We start from the raw sequence: 20,375 nt of genomic DNA on the forward strand, positions 1-20,375 counted from the left end.
TAATGGAATGATCTAAGGTTACTTAAGTAGTAGTTTTCTGATATTTAACGATTAATTGGAAGTAAAAGCGGTAATCGGTATCCCCAAGTTCCCAGGGTGCCGATGCAATAATTTAAGTTTAGTTGAAGATGAAAAAGTAAAATTTATAATGTATGATTCTAGTAAAACATAAGAAACATTAAGGAAATTATACATTATTAATACATTTTTAGAATTCATTTAAAAATTACAACATTTTTCGGATTAGGTAGAATCGGAAGTATTCGGAAGGTGTTCGCATCGCAATAGCATTTTATAGTCTGTGGTCTTTCAAAACTCATTCGAAATGAGTCGTAATGGTTGTTCTCGTAACTGAATTCGTATGAAGTTTATTACCTTTCTCGTTCTAGGTTACTTTGAAAAGGCTGAATTAATCAGTAAATGTGTTTGATAAGTGTTTAACAACATAAAACAATGTCGTTTTCATTTGGTACCCCGTCAAGTGCGCCTGCAACAACAGGTCTTGCAGGAGGATTTAACTTTGGCGCTAACAAGTAAGTAAAGATACACAACCTTTTCTTTCAATGAACATGCGACTTCTTTGGTACTCAAATATGTATTTTGAAGAATGTAATGTCTATCGTTTTTATACAAAGAATAAAAATAACGTCTGTCAAAATTAGATATAACCTCTTTCTTGGGCACCGCCAACCAACTTTGATCAGTAAGTAAAGATTTTTTTCAATTGTTGTGATCATATTTTTCTTGTTTAAGACCAGCCACGCCTGGGTTTGGATTGACTGCAACATCACAGCCTGCGACTGGACTGTTTGGAAGTACACAGTCAACGGAGACGCCAGCGTTTGGTTCCACTGGGTTTGGGGCTACGTCCGCAGCGCCCGCCTTTGGCGCGACTACAACTCCTGCCTTCGGGACTGGGACGCCAGCATTTGGTTCGACTTCTGCGGCTCCTGCTTTTGGCACTGCTGCACCAGCTTTTGGAGCCACAGCACCAACAAATTTTGGTAAGTTAACATCCACATACTGAGCTATGAAGACGAGCATGTACTTACTAAATTCATGTAATTTTAATAAGTATAAACCCAAACTGTGGTGAAGTCACATGAAGATTGGTTATTGTAATTGTGCTAAGTGGGTGGTAATACGCAAAATTTGTTAAAACTTGGTCTAAATCTAAAATCTAGTCTATTTGATAGAAAACAGTTGTTGCCCTATAAAAATGTAGATCATCTTAAGAATGGTGACATAGATACACTTAAAACTCATTATAACATGCAGTTTTGTTTTCATAAATGCATAATCCTGATCACTTCCTAAGTGTTCTAGCTATTGACAAGAATCTATTCAATGAACCCCATAGTGTGTACAATTATAGTGTTGATTTCAATATTTCACACATTCAATTTCAATATATCACATTACTTTTAGGAGCTACTGCAACACCAGCTTTTGGAGCAAGTGCGGCTCCTACATTTGGTGCTACAACTGCACCAGCCTTTGGTACCACTGGACTTGGTACCGGAGGTCTAAACTTTGGAGCTGGGGCTGGTACTGCAACTTCTAACACAGGTAATAGTTGTTTCAACATGTGTTTATGATTAATTTTAATAGGTTTTATTATGACTATTCTATCTACAAAATGTGATGTCTTTTGACTAGAAGTGTGTGCAACTTGTAAGTCCAAATATTGCAATAGTAACTAGTTTAGGACAGTTTAGTTTTAGAAGTGCAAGTTGTTTAATTCTATAAAATCTTAAGTAACAGGCTCTGATTACACATGTCATCTATATTTTTAGTACTTTCAGATGGAAAAAAAATAGGAATATGCATACAAATGAAGGAATATTTTTCATTGCTTTCTCTTCATTGATGGGTTGGCTACCAAGTTAAACCCACTGTGTGATATGTGTCGCGGGTCCGATCCCCGCGTAAGATATAATTATCTTGTTCTGAGTCTGAGTGTCTTTTCTACATAAATATTTAAAAAAAAATTCCCCTCAATACAAACAACAAAATGTTTTGTGCAGGGTTAAGTTTCGGTGCCCCGGCCAGTTCAGCAAACACAACAGGGCTTGGTGGTTTAGGCAGCTTTGGGTTTAATACTACTGCCACTACTCAAAGCACTGGCTTTGGAGCATTTGGTAGTACCACAAGCACTACCACAACTACTAATACCCTTTTTGGTAAGTAATTTGATTTATCATGTTAAAGAATTTAATTATAGTTGAACAAATATATCAATTTAAGCATCTACTTAAAAAGCTTTATGACCAATCATTGAGTGCCACATTAGTGGGCCGCCCAGTTTTTCTCCAACTGCACCTATCTATTAGAACCTAACTGCAACATGTTCATGTTCCAATCCTTTTCTTTCAGTATGATGTTCCCAAACCCCAGTACACCATTAACGACTCCATACATCCCAGTTACGCAGACTTTTCAAATGTTGCCTCCCGTTACAACATTCACAAAACCTAACTTTGACCTCTCTCCCATACAATGTGAACCTACGGACTGTGCGTACAAGTTGTTAAGTGCTAAACGAGATTGCTATCATACTATTACACCAAGTAGTGGTGAGGTGCACTTTATATTTGTAATCAAGGTAGAGAAATAGAACACTCTGAGGTGGCCCCTAGTCCTACAATACATTTCATTTCATTGTGCGATAAGATTAAAAGGTGTTTCGGTCTTCGTCAGGACGAGAAATATTGTGACCTTCAGCGTTGTGTAATACTTTTTAGTTAGCTCGACACAATGCATTGTGAAATATGATTAATAAAATTTCAACAGGGTCAATCCTTGTGCAATCTTAATCGTACGATATAATTATTCGTCTAGGGGCCGCCCTAGTTTAATTTGATACACATATACTAGTTTAGAGGTTGACAAAGTCACCAATTAGCCAGAATGTTATTTACGGTCTAATGTTCATAGACATGTAGTCTTTTCCCTTTAAATTTTTACCTGCTTTTATAACCCCATGTTTTATCCGATCCTTAATCCCATTTTCTTATTTATTTTAAAACCCGTTTACATCCCTCATTTAGTTTAATCTTATTTTTTCAGGACCAAATTTGAGTACATCTTCTAGCAAACAAATACCAAGTTCAGGTGTGTTTTTAATTATCTACGAAATGGACTAACTCAAACTTTTTCTGGGATATATACAACCTTAGTTATAAGCTTTGCGAATATCTAATATTATAATAAGTTCAGCTATCGCACTGCATGCATAAATAATAAAAGGAAAAGGTGTTATTATGGCGTATATGTGGTACCATACGGGCACACTTGACTGAGTTTTGTTTGGTCATGTTTCTTGTATGAAAAAAACAAATCAGGAATGTGTATTCCACTCGGGACAATTAAATAAACCCAACCCTAATTCTTTTCAACATCGTCGTAGCGGAAACAATGTTTTGCAATAATAATTTAGCGTATGTCTGAATTTAAAGCAAGTTTAAAAATCATTATCTAATCCTTGGTGTTTGCGCGGTATCATTGCTACTGTTTACGTCGTCAAAACTACACAAAATGCAAAGTAAGCAGAATTGGTCAAGTGAAACATGGATAGAACCAGGCTGATGATGATGGGACAACATTTCCTTTCATTGTTTGAACAGGTTGTCCTAACAAATAATTGGTTGTGGTAGGTGTATAACATGCATTTACCTTTGATAGCTAGCAGTTTCTCAGGCAGAAACTCTTATTGTGCTTTGAAACTATGTGCCAGGGCATCCTGTCTAGCTAGTGAAGGTAAATACATGTTTATTATTATTTATGTTTAATGACCGAATGGGTTGGGTAATGTGATGTTTCGGTTATTATTATGTATGTTTTTTAACTTGAATGTTTTTGTTTCAGGAACTCCTAGCTATGGATTGAGCCAGGTCGCCAACACAAGCGGTATTGGAGTGAATAATAAAAGTAAGATCTTATTTCTTACTTTTTTAGATTTGTTATATCTATTAAGTAGACATATAGCCGGAAGAGCTTTGACCTGGATTAAGAATGGCCTAACTTCTGAAATAAGGTACAAGGGGCTAGAAAAAGTGTTTTGTTTTTATCAAAGAACGACAAATTATATTAGTTTAGAAGCCCTTTTATGAAGTCACAAAAATTACAAAGACTTAAAAAAAAAATTGCCAATGTCTTCTATATGGGGGATGTGAGGTCAATTTCCTTAATTCTTAGTCTTATAATTATATATAAGTATTGTCGTTTAATTAAGTTTTATTTCTAGGTGAACCACCAAAGCAAAATAAGCTGCCAAATGAAATATCAACTATGGTAGACACTTTCAAAGAGTTTGTTAAGAAACAAAAATCACTGAGTTCTGAAGTAATGAGGGTGTCGGTCAAACCATTGCATAAGGTATGTTTTTTTTTATTATTTGTTAGTTTTTAAACTTATTGTAAAGTTCTGTGCGTTAAATACTTATTCTTCCATCTGTTGAATAGTTCTGTAATAAGGAATGATAAATTTTAAGTAACAAGTAACTTACGCCAATAAAAAGTGTTTATGGGAAGGGTTTAAGCTAGCTCGAATTAACAATTAATTTAGTACCGTTTGTTGTCTCCCACTATTACGGTCCAAACTCGTCAGGGTTGCTTCTGCTAAAGCTCTGGTAATTAGTTTATACTCCCTTTGGTACCTTACATAGACACCAAATGAAGTGTAAATCAATTACTCTTTAGGTGTAACTAAAGGTACAAAAGCTGTAAATAATGTCATAAAATATATATTAAACAAAAAACTAGAGTTTGTGATTGTTATTTACTTTTTTTTGTTGCGGTTTAGTAATAGGTTAGGTAATGGTTGGCATGCAACAGTTGTATGTTATATTTTTGTATGTTTTTCTTTAGTCTATTAGTTCGGAAACCTCATTGTCACGAGTCAAACTCGCACCAAACCGGTTTATAATAATCTTGGTTTGTTGTATCAGGTGTCCCGCGAGGCGGAGTCGATCCTGCGCGAGGTGTTGTCGCTGAGCGGCGAGGTGTCCCGCGGGCGCGCGCACTCGCGGCGGCTGCGGGCCGCGGCCGCCGCCGCGCTGGCCGCCGCGGAGGCCGCCGTCTGGGACTACACCACGCCCGGTATCTACTATGTACTACACGTACCCTACCCTCACCCCACTCCCACACTAAAGAGTTTCAATAATATACCGCAGGCGATACGAACACATTCATCCGACTTGAATGTGTAATGTGGATCAAGAAATCAATCCCCAAAACGAGCATTTCTGGATTACAAGCTCTGTGATGGGAAAACAGGGAAATGCAGTCGGTTTGGCGTTTTAACTTTGGGATTAGACCTTTTCTCCACCACCACCCATTTTCTGTGTTATAAATCTTTATACCTTCAAATTGCCAACAAGTAACAACTGTGTTACTTTAATTAAAAAGCAGTATTAAAAATGATGACTAGGCTAGGTCAGAAACTTTTGTTACGCCTATCGCCCTAAAGAAGTAGGTATATTAATAATAATCATTTATTTATCAGATTACAAAATCCATTTATTAGTAACACAAGTATCAGGATCGCTACTAAAATGATCCAATGCACCGCTCTTTTTCATGTCAAGGGACATAATCATACAGTGATAGCTGCTCCAGGTTCATTGTCTGTCGGTATCTGTCAATGCGAGATCACTTTATGCCGGTCAGATACAAACTAACAATGAATATGTAGTATGAAATCGTCCACTCTCTGTGTATTGGCAGCAAAAAGTGTCTACATTCGATCTTTCTCATCAATATGTATTTTGTTTCAGGCTCTGAATTGGAAGGGACAGCTCCACCTGCTTACGTAAAGGAGTTGATTGCTGAGTTGGAACAGCAACTTATCACTTTCCGTAGACAAATGGATGTCGCTGACAAACAAATGCAGTCGTCGCCTAAATTACTTACTGAACAAGGTAGGTTGATGTCCGTCTGAGCGGGTATTTAGGTGCATCTGTTTACACTGGAAGCTTTTTCCCAGCTGTGTTGGTTAAATGAAAATGAATGAAAATAAATAACTTTCCATATGGATATCCAATATGGATGTCTCTTGTAGTTAATATTGTTATATTAGTAAGGGTTACGGCGATTATGAAAAGCATAAATTTATTGTGAATTGTATGTTAGTTCCGGATAATTAATAGTTCCGCTCATACTCCAAAATATCCGAAACTTGAATATAATATACTTAGCTCCAATGCATACCTGGTTGGTGTCCCGCAGAGCTGACGCTGGGCATCCGGCGCATGCACGAGTCGCTGGTGGCGCTGGCGGGGCGCCTGCAGGCCGTGCACGCCGCCGTGGCGCGCCAGAAGGACCAGTACCTCAACCTGCGCAAGTACGTGCTCAAGGACCCCACCAACGTCTTCGACACGCCCGACCGTAAGTCGCACACGAGAGTCTATCAGTTATGCTTGAGGTCACCGCGCCAAACCCATTTGTATCATCCACAAATGCTTGTTCTGACACAAGGATGGGATCTTTCATAGAAATTCGGATTTCGGCCCTGGTTTTATTCCCATCCAGGACAAACATTTGTGTGATGAGTATTTATGTATTTCGTTGTCTGAAAACTTCATTATTACACTTACAGCAAGCAATAGTCTCGACCAAATACTACGTGACGCTGAGACGAACAAAAAAAAAATGAAGCCAAACGCTTTCGCGGACATTAGCCTCGGCAGCGCTGTCATCTCTGATCCGAGAGCAGCTTTAGGTAACTATTTAAAACAATTTTTTACATAATAAAATTATGTACAGGTTGTAGCAAATGATTGTTTTATATTTATTTGTTTTGAAAGATGGAAACATACAGGGCGTCATTGAAGTTGTGTCACCCTGGTGTGTCCTGTGTATATAATAATAATAAATAGATGTTTATTTCACACCAAAATACAGGATCAATAAATTGTTGGTAAATTAATACTGAACCTAGTGTTGGTGAATATGACTCAAATTAAGTAAATTAATGCATCAAGCAGAAAAGCAAGCAAGTATATAAATGTTATAGTAAATAAATACACACCACTAAATATATTTAGATGGCAATAATGCATAGTTACTAAATAAATAAATGTTAACAGGTAACCTACAACAGTTGGCAGGCCCAACGCCTTTCACGTACATCGGCAGCACATTGTCGCCATTCCCTACGGCTGATACAAGTGGTTAGTATATTTTTGCATTGCTCTGACTGTAAACTAGATCGATGTACAGATTTTTTGAGTATACTGTAAAGAGTATTAACATTCTACTTAAACACCGTGCAATTTACTATATAAGCTTTAAATGTTTATATTTTAACATTTATTTTTCATTTATTGTCTCAGGTCCAAATTGGCAACCGCAGTCGCAGCCGACCTTGAACACGTCCTTTAACACGAGCGGCTTTGGAATGACTGCGGTCGACAACTCGTCCGGCTTTCAGCTGCAGAAGCCGCCCGGGAAGCGCGGGAAACAATGATATTGGCGCTAAACACGCCAGTGTTGACGTGTCCCACACGACTGACAGTGATCTTACAATAGTGATGTGTGATTACATGGATTTAATTAGTGTTCTGTATCAACACAAAATTATCAAATTAATAGATTTAAAAATCTTAAAACCTACGTTTTTAATTGTCACTCCATTCAAATTACCGAAATCGGTCCTGCCGTTTTTATAGTTGTAAATTGCGGTGTCATCAGGTTTGAAGTTACCCAGAAAATTTCAGCCTGCTAGCTTATTGGGTAGTGCTTCAAAATTCGTGAATCACGTGAGTTGGTGCGAAAAAACCCAAGTTCCCAAAAAAAATGAAATCACTTATAAGTAAGCTATGGGGGATTTACGCTTTAAGGCGTCCCTAAATTATATACCTTTCTCATACAAGATATGGTAGAGCGAAAGTTTAGTAATAAGAGTGAATTAGCCTGCTTGAATATTTAAAATTTACTGATGCAAATTGTTAAATACATTCAAATTGTAGTTACTAAATCCTTCATGGGTCCATCAATAAGTACATATACAGTAAATTATACATATTGTTGTCTATATATGTTATGTAATCCCCATTCAGTTTTTAATATTGATATAGAAAAACTGAAAATACGAAACATGTTTCTATAAAATTTAGATGTAAAGACGTTTTATTTTTCATTTAATTTGTTGCAAAAATATTTGTAATATGTTGGCTATTGTTTTGATTACATCATATTTTTATATGTATGTTGAATATTATTTCTTTGTCTTACGTGAATCACTACCCTTTATTGAATTTGAGTATGTTTGTCTTTTTTTAAGGTGAAATCCAATTCAATTTATGTCTCTCAATGAAAATACCAGGTATTTTGTAGGCTGCAGATATGCTATGTCATCGCCATCGTCTTGAAGCACTCGTTCAATTGGTAACGTTAAAAATACCACTGCAGGACCTGAATTCTGCTATTTACAATGGCCGATGAATTAATGGAAATTGTATGTAACAGAATGAAACACACGAGGACGCGTGTAACGCAGGATGGCCGAGTTTGAATTATTGGTCATGTGAATAAATTGCTAAATTTTAATTTAAACCTCATTCGTGATGAATAGTCCGCAACCTCATTCATGAAACCTTTATAGTTACTATTATTGTCAATACTGGCAGGTCGGAAAAAAGAAGTGCGATATTTAAATTAAGAATAGTGATTTATAAAATTCAAGATGTCATGAAACTAATTGATTATTGTGAAAAATTAAAATGAGTAATTATTGAGACGTATTTAGCGATCGTGGATATAGATTGTGTAAACTAACTAGATAATGTGTAATGATTGCACAGCGCAAGGCAGGGGAGTTTGCTGCGTCGTTTGTTCTGTCCAGCGCGCTTAGCAAGCGGCGACGGGCGGGCGTTGTTTTGAAAATGTCCAAATTGATGATTAGGCTAGGAATAAACGATGAGGTAATGAGGCTTGAATCTATCACGATGTCGGCTGTCCTGAAATCCAAGCCGACAATCTGTTTTCGAGATACCGGCTGTATATAATTAACGTGATTTCTATTATCGTCGAAACTTGTCTGCTGTCTGTCTGTTGACCCTACAGACATGGACCGTCCATCTTGAACAATTTGTTGTAATTCACTAACGCCTGTCGAAGTTTAGGTGAGTTACGGTGATGAGGAGCTTACGTCGCTGGTAAATCTAAATAGTCCGTAACTAATATACTTAAATAGACAAATAAAGTAGAATTAAGAGTATTCCTTTCTAAAACATGTGGAATGCAATAAAAGTATTGAGTGTTAAGTCTTGTGACTCGTCTGGTGTTGCTAGTGTCCATAAGTGGTCCACGGTATTGCTAAACTTCAGGGGATCAGACGGATCCTCGTCTGCTCGTTTGCTCCTATTTCATAAAATTAAAGAGTATAGTTTCATTTTCACAGCATTAAACCTATGACGTCCAAATGGGGGGAGTTCAATTAAGTCAGGACTTGATGGTTTCGCTGGTTGTTGGCGTTTTGCGAATCTCAGCAGTAATAGGCCTATTGGTTTTTGATAATTCTATTGTTGTTGGTGTCGCCTACTTTATGTATACTACAAGGTCAGGCCACGTGTAAGGTCTAGGTGCTGGTTATTATCATTTGGTCGTAATGTTCTTGGTGACGTGGTTTGAAGATCGAAGTGGCTTTGGTTTTCGATAAACGATTTTGTTTGTAAAGGTTCGTTTTGGTTTTTTTTTTGTTCTTAATGAAACTTTTGTGGTATATTTTGAGAAAAATATCGTCGTTGTTACTGGAATACTGCGTAACTTAGTAGGGAAAATCAAATACAAATACAAATATTCCTTATTGTGGTATATAGAAGTTTTTAATATCGTACACAGGTATGACCCGCCTTTAATATTTTTGTTATAATTGATAATGAAATAAGTACAAAAAAATAAGCAGGAAGGTATTAAAAGAATATACATTAGATATAAGGTATGTTAGAAATTATGTCAAGACAATTATTTTAGCTTCTTTTAGGGAGAATAAAAGAATAATAGTATAAAAAAGTTATTTTCACTCGTAAATCAATACTTAATACTTTCTTACTACAAACAAAGAGCTTCTCAATTATACATTAATCTATATCTATACTTATATATAAAGCTGAAGAGTTTTTTTGTTTGTTTGCTTGTTTGAACGCGCTGATCTCAGAAACTACTGGTCCAAATTGAAAAATTATTTTTGTGTTGAATAGACCATTCATCTATACTTCTATACTCTATACTTAATATATAAAGCTGAAGAGTTTGTTTGTTTGTTTGAACTCGCTAATCTCAGAAAGTACTGGTCCAAATTGAAAAAATATGTTTGTGTTGAATAGACCATTCATCGAGGAAGGCTTTAGGCTATAAACCATCACGCTGCGACTAATAGGAGCGAAGATACAGTGGAATATGTGAAAAAAACAGGGCAGGTATAAATCATAACTTATATCTTCTACCCAGGGGGACGAAGTCGCGGGCAACAGCTAGTTAATGAAATAAAATATTTCATAACATTACATTATCGTCGACCAGCAGTGAAGAGCACGTAAGTGTTTATAGCAAAATTTTACCTTTTTTTTTGCAATTTATTTTTTCTTTTAGAATTTAATTTTTAGTGGCGAAGATATTACCTTAAGTTTTTATGCATGCCTTAGGTACGTATCACATTGTTTCTTATATCGTGTGCCTAAATAAGTTTGATGTACGACTTACAAGGTTTTCATCACCACTTAATATTTTTTGTAATTTTATATATGGTTTTCCAATTAAAACGATGTATCGTTTTGGTAATCAGTTTGTATTTTCTTGCCATGCTTACATAAAAATAATAGTATTACGTAAGGGGATAATAAAATACACCATAAACTTTAAATTTGACTTATAGACTACAGACTTCTTCCAAAATTATAAACTTGTACAAACAAAACAAACTAAGAAATAATATTTAAAATTCTTCATTTCAATATCGTATATTAATAGGCACTTAATCTGGCAAAGGTAGGTGGTAATTATTTAAACACAGTAAAATGTATAGAAAAAAACACAAAAAAAACTTCCAAAGGTATGAACTTTGAACAAAACGAAAACAAAGTATTAAATGTCTCCATTATCTAGCAAAGATGCGTAAAATTATCACATCATATTATTAGAAGATCACAAAAGAAATCATTTTTAAAAATTATAATAAGTACTTAATATAAAATTAAAGCTACCTTTTAATACTCAATATTTTATTGCACTCCATATGTTCAACAGGTGTTACATAATATAAGTATAGTACACTTACACTATGGACTAAAGATGGCGTTATTGGTTGAATTTATTTATCTGTTAACCGATAATTGATATTTTTTTTTATCGATAATTTTATTGGTTGGAAATATCGAATATTTTATTCCGTTGAAAAATAAATTTCGCTAATGTTGATCGTGAATGGTTGATTATATCTACGTAATTTTTTATTCAATGAACTTTCCTTCATAATTTCACAGGCTTAGGACTGTCTAGCTGACATAATGGATAGTTATCAGCTTATTTAGGCGTATTTAAAAGTTCATTGATTTTTTGTACATAATATTTACAGTGTATCAATATAAGTATTCACATTTTTTCTTATTTACATTTTTTTTTTATTTACAATAACGTGTATTTTTGTATAAACTATGGGTATAAAACCCATAGTTTTTTTTATAACTTTTTGTATTTTTTTTTGTTTTACTTATTAACACACTATTAACATTTTATTACAGTTTAAAAACATAATTTGTGAGACGGGTTCTTCGATCGTTTATAATATATCCTACTTTGGAAAATGCCCGTTCACAAGAAACTGACGTCACCATAATATTACATCTTATTTTATACAGCATGGGATATATGCATTTATGCGTTCGCCACCAACTCAGTGGGCATGCTTTTCTAGAAATTATTGTCTCCTTTACATACATATCCAGTTCTTCTTTGGCTTTCATCTCAGATGTCTTTGGAGCATGAGATGATCTTAATTTGGAATCAAATTCACCCCATATTGATAAATTATCGCTACTATATATTTGGTGATCTTGGTTATCCATCGTCGCTGAAAGATCTTCAACGTTCGTCTGAAGTAATGCTACCATCAATGACAGAACGTATGATTTAGTTCTATCTAGTGATGGAGCGTCAGGGAATGCCACTTCCTTGTACCGAGGGTCCAAAAGTGTGCACATGGTAATGTGTGGATTATTCTTAATATCACCCAGCCTTTCTGTCAGCCCTTGTTTTAATTTTCCTAATAGATCTATCACAGGTGAGTAAAAATCTCTGGATGCCAGACTGTCACAAACAGACATCAAGCTTGAGGTCAAAACCATAGCGGTACTTGCGGTCAGATAATTTTCTCCGCTCATTACTTTACTAACCTCGTAAAATGGTTTTAAAACAACGCACATTTGCGCGATGCACTCCCACTCTTCGTTCGGTATTATAGGGAGAGCAACATTCATAGTAGCAACTGTTGCTTGTATTGCTTCCTTTAAAGAGTAAAATCTCTCCAGCATTAGAAAAGTCGAATTCCACCTGGTGGAAATGGCTTTCAGAAGAGTTCGATGCTGTTGGACGTTTTGGTTATTCATCTGGTATTTCATTAATTTTTCTTTACCAATACAGCTCTTTTTGAAAAAGGATACCGTTCTGGTAACCTTGTCGATCGTATCTTTGCTAATGTTTAAAGCATCCTGGACCAGTAGATGTAATTTGTGCTCAAAGCATCCAAAGTGACTCCAATTAAGTAAAGAGCTTGCTCGTAGCATGTTTGAGGCATTATCTGACACAAAAAATATAACTTTTTGAGATATAGCCCATGCATCTGCTATATTCTGAAGCTCCTGCGCAATTCTTGAACCTGTATGACTGCCATCGAGTTGATCACACTGTAGTAAAACTGACTTCATTTCTAAGTCATTAGAAAAAAAATGAGCAGTAACACCCATATATTGGTCCATGGTTCTTGAGGACCAGCAGTCAACTGTTAAACATACACTTTCCGCGTTGTCCTTAACATAATCAAGAAAATATTGCTTACGCTCTTCGTAAAATGCAGGTAGTAGTGACGATGAAATTGTCTTCCTGCTTGGCAACTCGTACGATGGATTTAAAGCATGAACAAACTCCCTGAACCCAATATCCTCAACTATCGAAAATGGTTGACAATCGTATGTTATTTATTTATTTATTTATTTATTTATTTATTTATATAGGTTTACCAACAGCTTCTGTGTACAGTAATGCTTATGTATTTTGATAATTATGTCTAAGACTTACACAGTCGCCAATTACTGGTTAACCAGCATTCACAAAAGAAGTGATAAGTGCTAAGAATAATCCAAAACTAAAACTAAATTAACTAGGTTACATGAGCTTGAAGTTAAAAATACAATAGAGCAATAAACTTAAAACATACTTATAAAACAAAAACAGTATTGTCTCTTTGCAACAGGAGAACAGGAAAACTAATAATAATAACCTACTGAGATCAGAGTTGAACTTAAAAATAGATAACTTAATTAATAATAATTAATTAATTAATAATGTTATTAGCTTGATGAGGCATTTGTCTATGATTTTTTTATCGCCTGGCCGTAGCTTCTTAGGTAAGTAGGAAGACATCATGCGTTGCAGTTTATTAGGTGGTTCATGAGATGAGGATGCTGCAGCCCTAGAGACAACAGGGTTTGGTTGGTGTTGAAAAGTTGGAAAAGTTGCTGAATCGAGACCATTACCGTCGAGATTAGGATGAATGGTTGCGGCACCAGCCCCACCACCACCATTGCCACTTCCCCTATCACTACCACCACCACCACCAACACCATCACCTCGACGAGCTACACCACCAGCTGCGACATTTATCTGACCATCAGATTCACCACTTACTCCATGTGTACCTCGTGTTAAATTTGAATACAAGCTGAGGTGCTTTGTTTTTAAGTGAATTTTTAAATTTTTTGTAGTACCTTTATACGATAAATTTTTCTTACAGTAATTATAATTAGCTAATTTTTCCATTTCCGTGCACTTTTCAAAATGCTCCCAAATTTCTGCATTTCGTTTCGGCATTTTAAATTATATTGCAGCACGCTCACAAACAAAGTACAAGTCTCAAACACACGAAGTTTGTTAAAAAAGTCTTTTATTACCGTAGTACACTAGTACCTAATCAAAAAACAACAATGCAACTTTATCGTCACAGTAGTAAATCTGCACTGACCTGTGACCGGCCGAAATATCAATTACTAAATTACGTTGAAACAATCAACCAATCACGTCATCGTCGTCACAGCAAAAATATCGTCTAAAGTAACCGTCATGAGAAGCTATAAATTTTGTAAACAAGTGTTCAGGAGTTCACAACATTTGGACCAACAAAAAAAATGAATTTGTTTAAGATTTAATAAATTATTAAGTAACAAATATTAATTAACATAAATATTATTTAAGAATAATTATTCGTCAGATTCAGATGTTTCCATTTCTGTGTCAGAATCAGTGACATGTATCACGAAGCTGTCTACAGTTTTATCAATCATCTCATCGATTTTGGAATAAAAATTATCTTCTTCCTTGATAACATGCTCCACACAACGCTTCCAATTTTCCGAAGTAATCTGCTGCAGTCCCTCTTGTAATAATTGTTTTACCTCGTCAAATTTAAAATTTGTATTTTTGCGAGCAACATATCCTTTTACGTTGGCCCAAATTAGCTCAATTGGATTAAGCTCACAATGATATGGCGGGAGTCTCAATACTTCCACCTTATATTTTTTTGCAAGCTCGTCCACTACATAAGTTTTAAAATTGTCTTTAACATTTTTTACTTTTAGCAGTAATTCAGTCTTAATTTCATTGTCGTCGTAAGAAATATTCTTACTTACAAGCCAATTTTGTATATCATTTTTTTTCCAGGCAGTAGTAGGAATTCTTTCAAGACGCCTTGAGTGGTATGGTGCATTGTCCATTACCACTACTGCATTTTCTCCAAGTTTTGGGAGAACGTTTTCGAACCATTGTTCAAAATGTGTTGCATCCATTGATTCATGGTAATCTCCCGTCTTCTTGCATTCAAATATATTTTCACCGCCCTCTACAAAACCGTTCTCATTGCCGATATGGGTAATTATTAATCGTTTACCTTTTGACGTTGGGTTACGTGCACCAATGCTAAGTCCTTCTAGGAAAGCCTGCTTCTTACTTTTAACTTGTTTGTCTACCCAAGTTTTATTTACGGTATGTCCTGTAAAAACAATTAAACATTTGTTAATTAGCGTCTTGCGCAGTAAAAGAGTTGAAGTACATTATTATTAATACACACTTGTGATAGCCCTTAAGAACTAATGTCTCAAGGTCGGCGGCGCGTGGGTTATATTTATTTTGCAAATAGATTTGCAGTATCATACACATCACTTCACGGTAAAGGCGACGGTATTTGCTTACAATCAGGCGAACCGTATGGTAGTCTGCCGTTTCACTGCAATAAAAAAAAACACACTAACCTGCATTCACCCATGTCTCATCCATGTAAAATATCTGGCGATTTTGTTGTCTATAGTCTTTAATAGATTTCAAATATTTTCGCCGCCATATTGTTATGTCATCTCTATCAATAAGTGCGTTATTTCGCTGTCGTTTTATATATTTAAAGTTTAAATGCTTTATTAGCCGCCTGAGAGTTGTTTCGCTAAAATTTGGCATATCTTCATCGTCATTGACTGCCTGAAGAATCTTGGGAATTGTTGGTAATTGGCCATTTAAAAAGAAACTGTGAATTTTTTTCCTAATTACGGATTTATCAAAATCGTCTACTTTCTGATAAAATTTAGGCCTGTCTTTAGACTTGATAGGTGATTTTATTCCCTCTTCTGATTTATATTCTTTTAATATATTATACACAGATGCTATGCCAATTCCCAAAATCGATGCTGTTTTTTTATTTATTTCGGTTTTGTAGGGATATTCATTCGATGGCCAATTTTCTTTCACGTACTTATATACGTTGATCACCATATTTTTCTCATTAACCGTAAAGCTCGTCACCTGTAAAAATCACCGGTAGTCACTTGTCACACGAAGCTCAAGCTATATCTCCAGGTATACCAATTAACCTAACCAATTACTTCACAATTTAAAACCTACTTCTAATATTAACCTTAAGTTTCCAAAGATTAGCGCGTTTGAACAAACAACTCTTTCTTTTTACTTATTATATATTTTAGATAAATTGTATTACGCACCTTTTGACGTTTTTTTCGTGGCGAATTTATTTCCTTAGATGTACTGGCTACTGGCTCCATTATACGTAATAACAAATAAAATTAACGCAACAATTAAAGTAACAACAATAAAAAAGTGATAACGAAACAATAACAAAATTAACAATAACAACCAGATCCGCGATATATGCAAAGCAATGAAACAAACTCGTACGCATTCGAAACTCGAATGATGCGTTTATTTCAAAATGGCGTCCCGATAGTTCACAATCCCTGCGACGGACGCGTTCCGGTACCAAGAAACACAAACGATAGCGCTTTGCGTCGTTAAAATATGATCCGACTAAATTAAATAGGTTGTTACTTTCATATAACCCGTCTATATTTCATGTCGATTGAATATGGTCAATTTATTATTATCTCGCAGTATAAAATGTTTACTTAGTAAAAGATGTTTGTTTACATAATTTATAGCTTCTCGTGACGGGTACTTTAATTTATTTCAAACAAAAGTTATTACAATAACAGAATAAAACTTTGAATTCAATATTGATCTTTATTTTCAACATTATAGAGCATACATTCCGAATGCATCATATTAAAATATTAAGATGTTAAGTTGACACATCTATAAAAGTCGAAAATAAATCTCATCGTAAGTGAAATAAAGCTGAAATTGCTGCTTCGCATCGCATAGTGATATTTCCGATACTTACGCATGGTATGTGCTGAGTAGGGGTATCCACTTAAAAAATATATCGATATTTATATTCGATGTAAAACATCGGATTCCAGCATCCATGTTTATCGATATATCGCTAGAAAACATCGATATTTTTCTACTATCGAATACTTTCCACAAAAGTTTAATATTACCTTTTTCCAGTAAAATGCGCAAAATTTGTGGTCTTTGATTTTTTACGTTGCCAACGTACTTTTTTATGGCAAACAACGCATCGGAGTTGCTTAGGCAGCCTCTGTGGGAAGTGTCCACTTCCATCTAATGCCAGTCCTGGTACTGCGGATGATGGTTTTCGTCTTCGATCTTGGCGTCCATCTGATTTCAAGTACGATCTCGAGATGGTACGACGAAAATAAAGCTGGTCAATTTTTTCTTCATGGGTCAAAGTATGTAAACGCCAAGCATTAGCTAAAGCCAAATCTAACATGTAAGTAAACAACACCCACCACCATTTTTTGCCTCGAATAGCGCATCTGTATACTGCAACAGACTGATCTGCTTGGTCGACACCACCCATGCCTTTATTATAATTTTGAAAAACGTGGGGGATGTCCATATCTACTTTTCTCTTCTGTAAGCTGTCCCATCTCTTTACTTTTCCTAACGGATGTACGCTGTCAAAGTTGGTACCCATAGTACACACGCTGTTATCAAGCCAACGAACAAACAGAATTTGATTACTGGTATCAAATCTGTAGTCGTAATCCGCTCTATTCTTTTTTTTTTTCATATCTTTCATCGATATAAGAGGACACTTTTTGGTCCTATTTTCACGAACAGTGCCCGTTGCACGAAATCCGGACTCGCGCAGTTCTCGTAACAATGCATAGCTGGTGAAAAAATTTTCAAAATAAACAATATGCTCATTTGGAACACATTTTATTTTTTCTAGCAAAAGCTTCACTACTTTTGATCCTAATGGTTCGTTATTTATTTGTAATGATGATTTCCCGCAGTAGATGTCAAAAGCGTAACAGTATCCATCCGAACTAGCTATCATCCAGTTCTTGTACCCAAACCGCACCGGCTTTCCTTTTATGAACTGTTTTGCCGGATGACGTCCAAAGTATTTTACCATAGATTCATCGATAGATAATAATAATTCATGAATTACACCCCATTGCAAAAATTTTTTGATAAGAAGGTCAGCCAGTGGTCGTATTTTGAACATTTTATCAGTGGATCCAACAGAAGCTTCATTGTCACAGAAATGTAAAAACTTCTTTATTTCGAAGAATCTATTTTTCGACATGGTTTTGGAAACTATTGGAATGTTGCAGTCTTCATCTAGAGACCAGTATAAACGTTCCCTTGGTAATGAATGGTATCCGGTAAGTATAAGTATTCCAAAGAATTTTTTAAGCTCTTCAATGGTCAGATCAAAGTCATGTTTATTGTTTTGTGCGGCATATAGTTTTGAATTTACTAAAATCATGTTCATGACTTCTTCATCGAAAAACTTTTCAAATATCTCTAATGGTCCTAAATCTTTTAGTTCCGTCACTAAGTTTTCTTTGCGTATATTTAGATTTTCATCAGTCGACGCAAAATTTTCGTAGGAGCTTTCGCATTTACGCCACTTTGGATCAGTTGCCGCAGGTTTCCTAACTTGCTTTTGCAAAGGTTCTTCATCACTGCTGTCCCAATCATTATCAATTTGAGGAGCAAAAACTTCTACTCTGCCAGGAATGTCTCGAGGTAATATATTTTGCTGGATGTTATCTTCGTCAAACTCTTCTTCATCAGTCAGAACACTAGGATCTGGAGGAATAGCAACTAATTCATATTCAGTTTCCTGATCATCTTCGTCGTTCAAAGTAGTCTCTAGTGCTTCTTCAAGCCCTCGGTAATCATTTATTACATCAAATTGTCTTTTACTCATTTTTGATAAGTAACGTGTGCTAAAAATAAATGAGAAAAAAATTACAAGTTTATTATGAAAATATAGGGATGTGCCCAATGTCCCTATACAGGGTGTAAGGAACACCGTACCACCAAAGTCGCATAATGACTTTAAAATAACGTGTTAATTAATATTAAAGAAGTCGCTACCGTCGGAGATTAATATTTATAGATTTAGTCATTTTTGAGCACGCAATGAATTGGTTACCGCGCGATCCTTACGCTCAGCGTACGTACTTACACGAACTGTAATGTGGTAGGAGGGCGACACTCGGCGACACGATCGAAACATTCGAAACGCGCGCGCATTTTATAAAAATGTTGTGATGTAACGAAAAACAATCACAAAAAAATACCAATCAATTTACACTATTCTGACTTCAATCTGTGTCTTGTGTATTATTAAATCAAACCTACTCTTACCTTAATCTCGCTCACTTCTAACCAGATAAGGTTCGAAAATTTCGAAATGTCAAATTTTGGCGCGGCGAAAAATCTGCTGCTGAACCCGGGGCAAAAAGTACCGCGTCCAGTAAATGTTCATCGCGAGACTTGCATTGCCACGTGCTTCGCCATAACACATTAGCATGTTGCCATTCTCCCGGGCGGTAAAATAACCTATCGAGCTACTAGGATCGTAATTTAAATAATACACACACAACACACGCACTTATATCACTTAACACAATAAAATTGTCTGCCTACACGATAATTAGTCCGCGAATTACCCGATTGCACATGCACATTCGATTAGCGTAAGGAACAAACTGAGTAAAAATAGGTACTATTTTGAAAAAAGCCGAACTTTCGGTTTTACCTTTGAGTAGTGTTGGACCTAGGTACCTATGATTCTTTATCGATAAATTACATGAGGTCGAAGTGAATATCGTAAAATTATTCTTGACAATTAAGTACTTAACTTAAACCTTTAAAATTGATTAATCACAAAATGTACTTTTGTGTAAGAACATAATTGTTTTATGTGACTGGAATAATTATTCAGCAGTTCGTAGGAAAAAAAATGATAAAAAATTTTAGGCAGGAATTTCATTAGTAGATGATGGATATTAGTAACAAAACAGACTTTAATTTTAGAAAAAATAAATTATTGTTTATAACAACATGTTTTAGAACTACAGAATTCTAAACAAAAACAAACTGTTAATAATAAAAGGTTTTAATAAATTTCGTGATAAGTTGATAAACGCTGAGAAGGTGATTTTCTATTTTATAACATGGAACCCGTGTAACAAAAATCGATGTACTATTTTATCCAGTGTCACAGGTACGTCACTCGCCGATACCGCTGTAGGTGTCGGCGACGCGCTGGCGGTGTCGACAAAGGCGGCTAGCGGTGCCTACAAAGCGCGCGGCTTTTTTTAAAGGAATAGTAGGCAGGATTACGAATAATGCGTGCGAGTGCGCGCGCAATAGTTGCGCTATCTCTTACGCTTGTCGCTCATGAGTATTGGTTCGGTTTTGACGTCACTTTCGGTT

General features: G+C 35.6%; 2 protein-coding genes across 3 annotated transcripts; one reads left to right on the forward strand and one right to left on the reverse strand.

The window, feature by feature from the left end:
* Positions 1–288: 288 nt before the first annotated feature.
* On the forward strand, positions 289–7,778 carry LOC113500020 (probable nucleoporin Nup58). Of its 2 annotated transcripts, XM_026880664.1 has the most exons (13): positions 289–533; positions 754–1,004; positions 1,429–1,569; positions 2,028–2,183; positions 3,070–3,114; positions 3,868–3,930; positions 4,247–4,377; positions 4,949–5,099; positions 5,777–5,920; positions 6,228–6,386; positions 6,598–6,720; positions 7,088–7,171; positions 7,334–7,778. In XM_026880664.1, exons 1-13 carry the CDS (start codon positions 454–456, stop codon positions 7,465–7,467), a joined length of 1,662 nt encoding a protein of 553 aa, XP_026736465.1. In that variant the 5' UTR covers positions 289–453; the 3' UTR covers positions 7,468–7,778. The 2 variants fall into 2 exon arrangements, with proteins under 2 accessions (XP_026736465.1, XP_026736466.1); XM_026880665.1 differs by lacking the exon at positions 3,070–3,114.
* Positions 7,779–11,734: 3,956 nt separating this feature from the next.
* Positions 11,735–18,858, reverse strand: LOC113500194. The gene is made up of 3 exons (XM_026880904.1): positions 17,170–18,858; positions 13,561–13,877; positions 11,735–13,187 (listed from the first exon to the last, which is right to left on the reverse strand). Exons 1-3 carry the CDS (start codon positions 18,856–18,858, stop codon positions 11,735–11,737), a joined length of 3,459 nt encoding a protein of 1,152 aa, XP_026736705.1.
* Positions 18,859–20,375: the final 1,517 nt, after the last annotated feature.

Source organism: Trichoplusia ni, chromosome 13 (genome assembly GCF_003590095.1).
Source record: "Trichoplusia ni isolate ovarian cell line Hi5 chromosome 13, tn1, whole genome shotgun sequence".
Lineage (NCBI taxonomy): Eukaryota > Metazoa > Arthropoda > Insecta > Lepidoptera > Noctuidae > Trichoplusia > Trichoplusia ni.

Bases quoted from the DNA above. Each gene is read 5' to 3' on its own strand.
- LOC113500020 (XM_026880664.1), top strand. From the start codon at position 454: ATGTCGTTTTCATTTGGTACCCCGTCAAGTGCGCCTGCAACAACAGGT. The intron at 3,115-3,867 runs GTGTGTTTTTAA...TTTTTGTTTCAG, and splicing joins CAAACAAATACCAAGTTCAG to GAACTCCTAGCTATGGATTG. The intron at 4,378-4,948 runs GTATGTTTTTTT...TTGTTGTATCAG, and splicing joins CGGTCAAACCATTGCATAAG to GTGTCCCGCGAGGCGGAGTC.
- LOC113500194 (XM_026880904.1), bottom strand. From the start codon at position 18,858: ATGAGTAAAAGACAATTTGATGTAATAAATGATTACCGAGGGCTTGAA. The intron at 13,878-17,169 runs GTACGTTGGCAA...TCTGATGGTCAG, and splicing joins GCGTTGTTTGCCATAAAAAA to ATAAATGTCGCAGCTGGTGG. The intron at 13,188-13,560 runs ATTATTAATTAA...TAAATAAATAAC, and splicing joins TGCCTCATCAAGCTAATAAC to ATACGATTGTCAACCATTTT.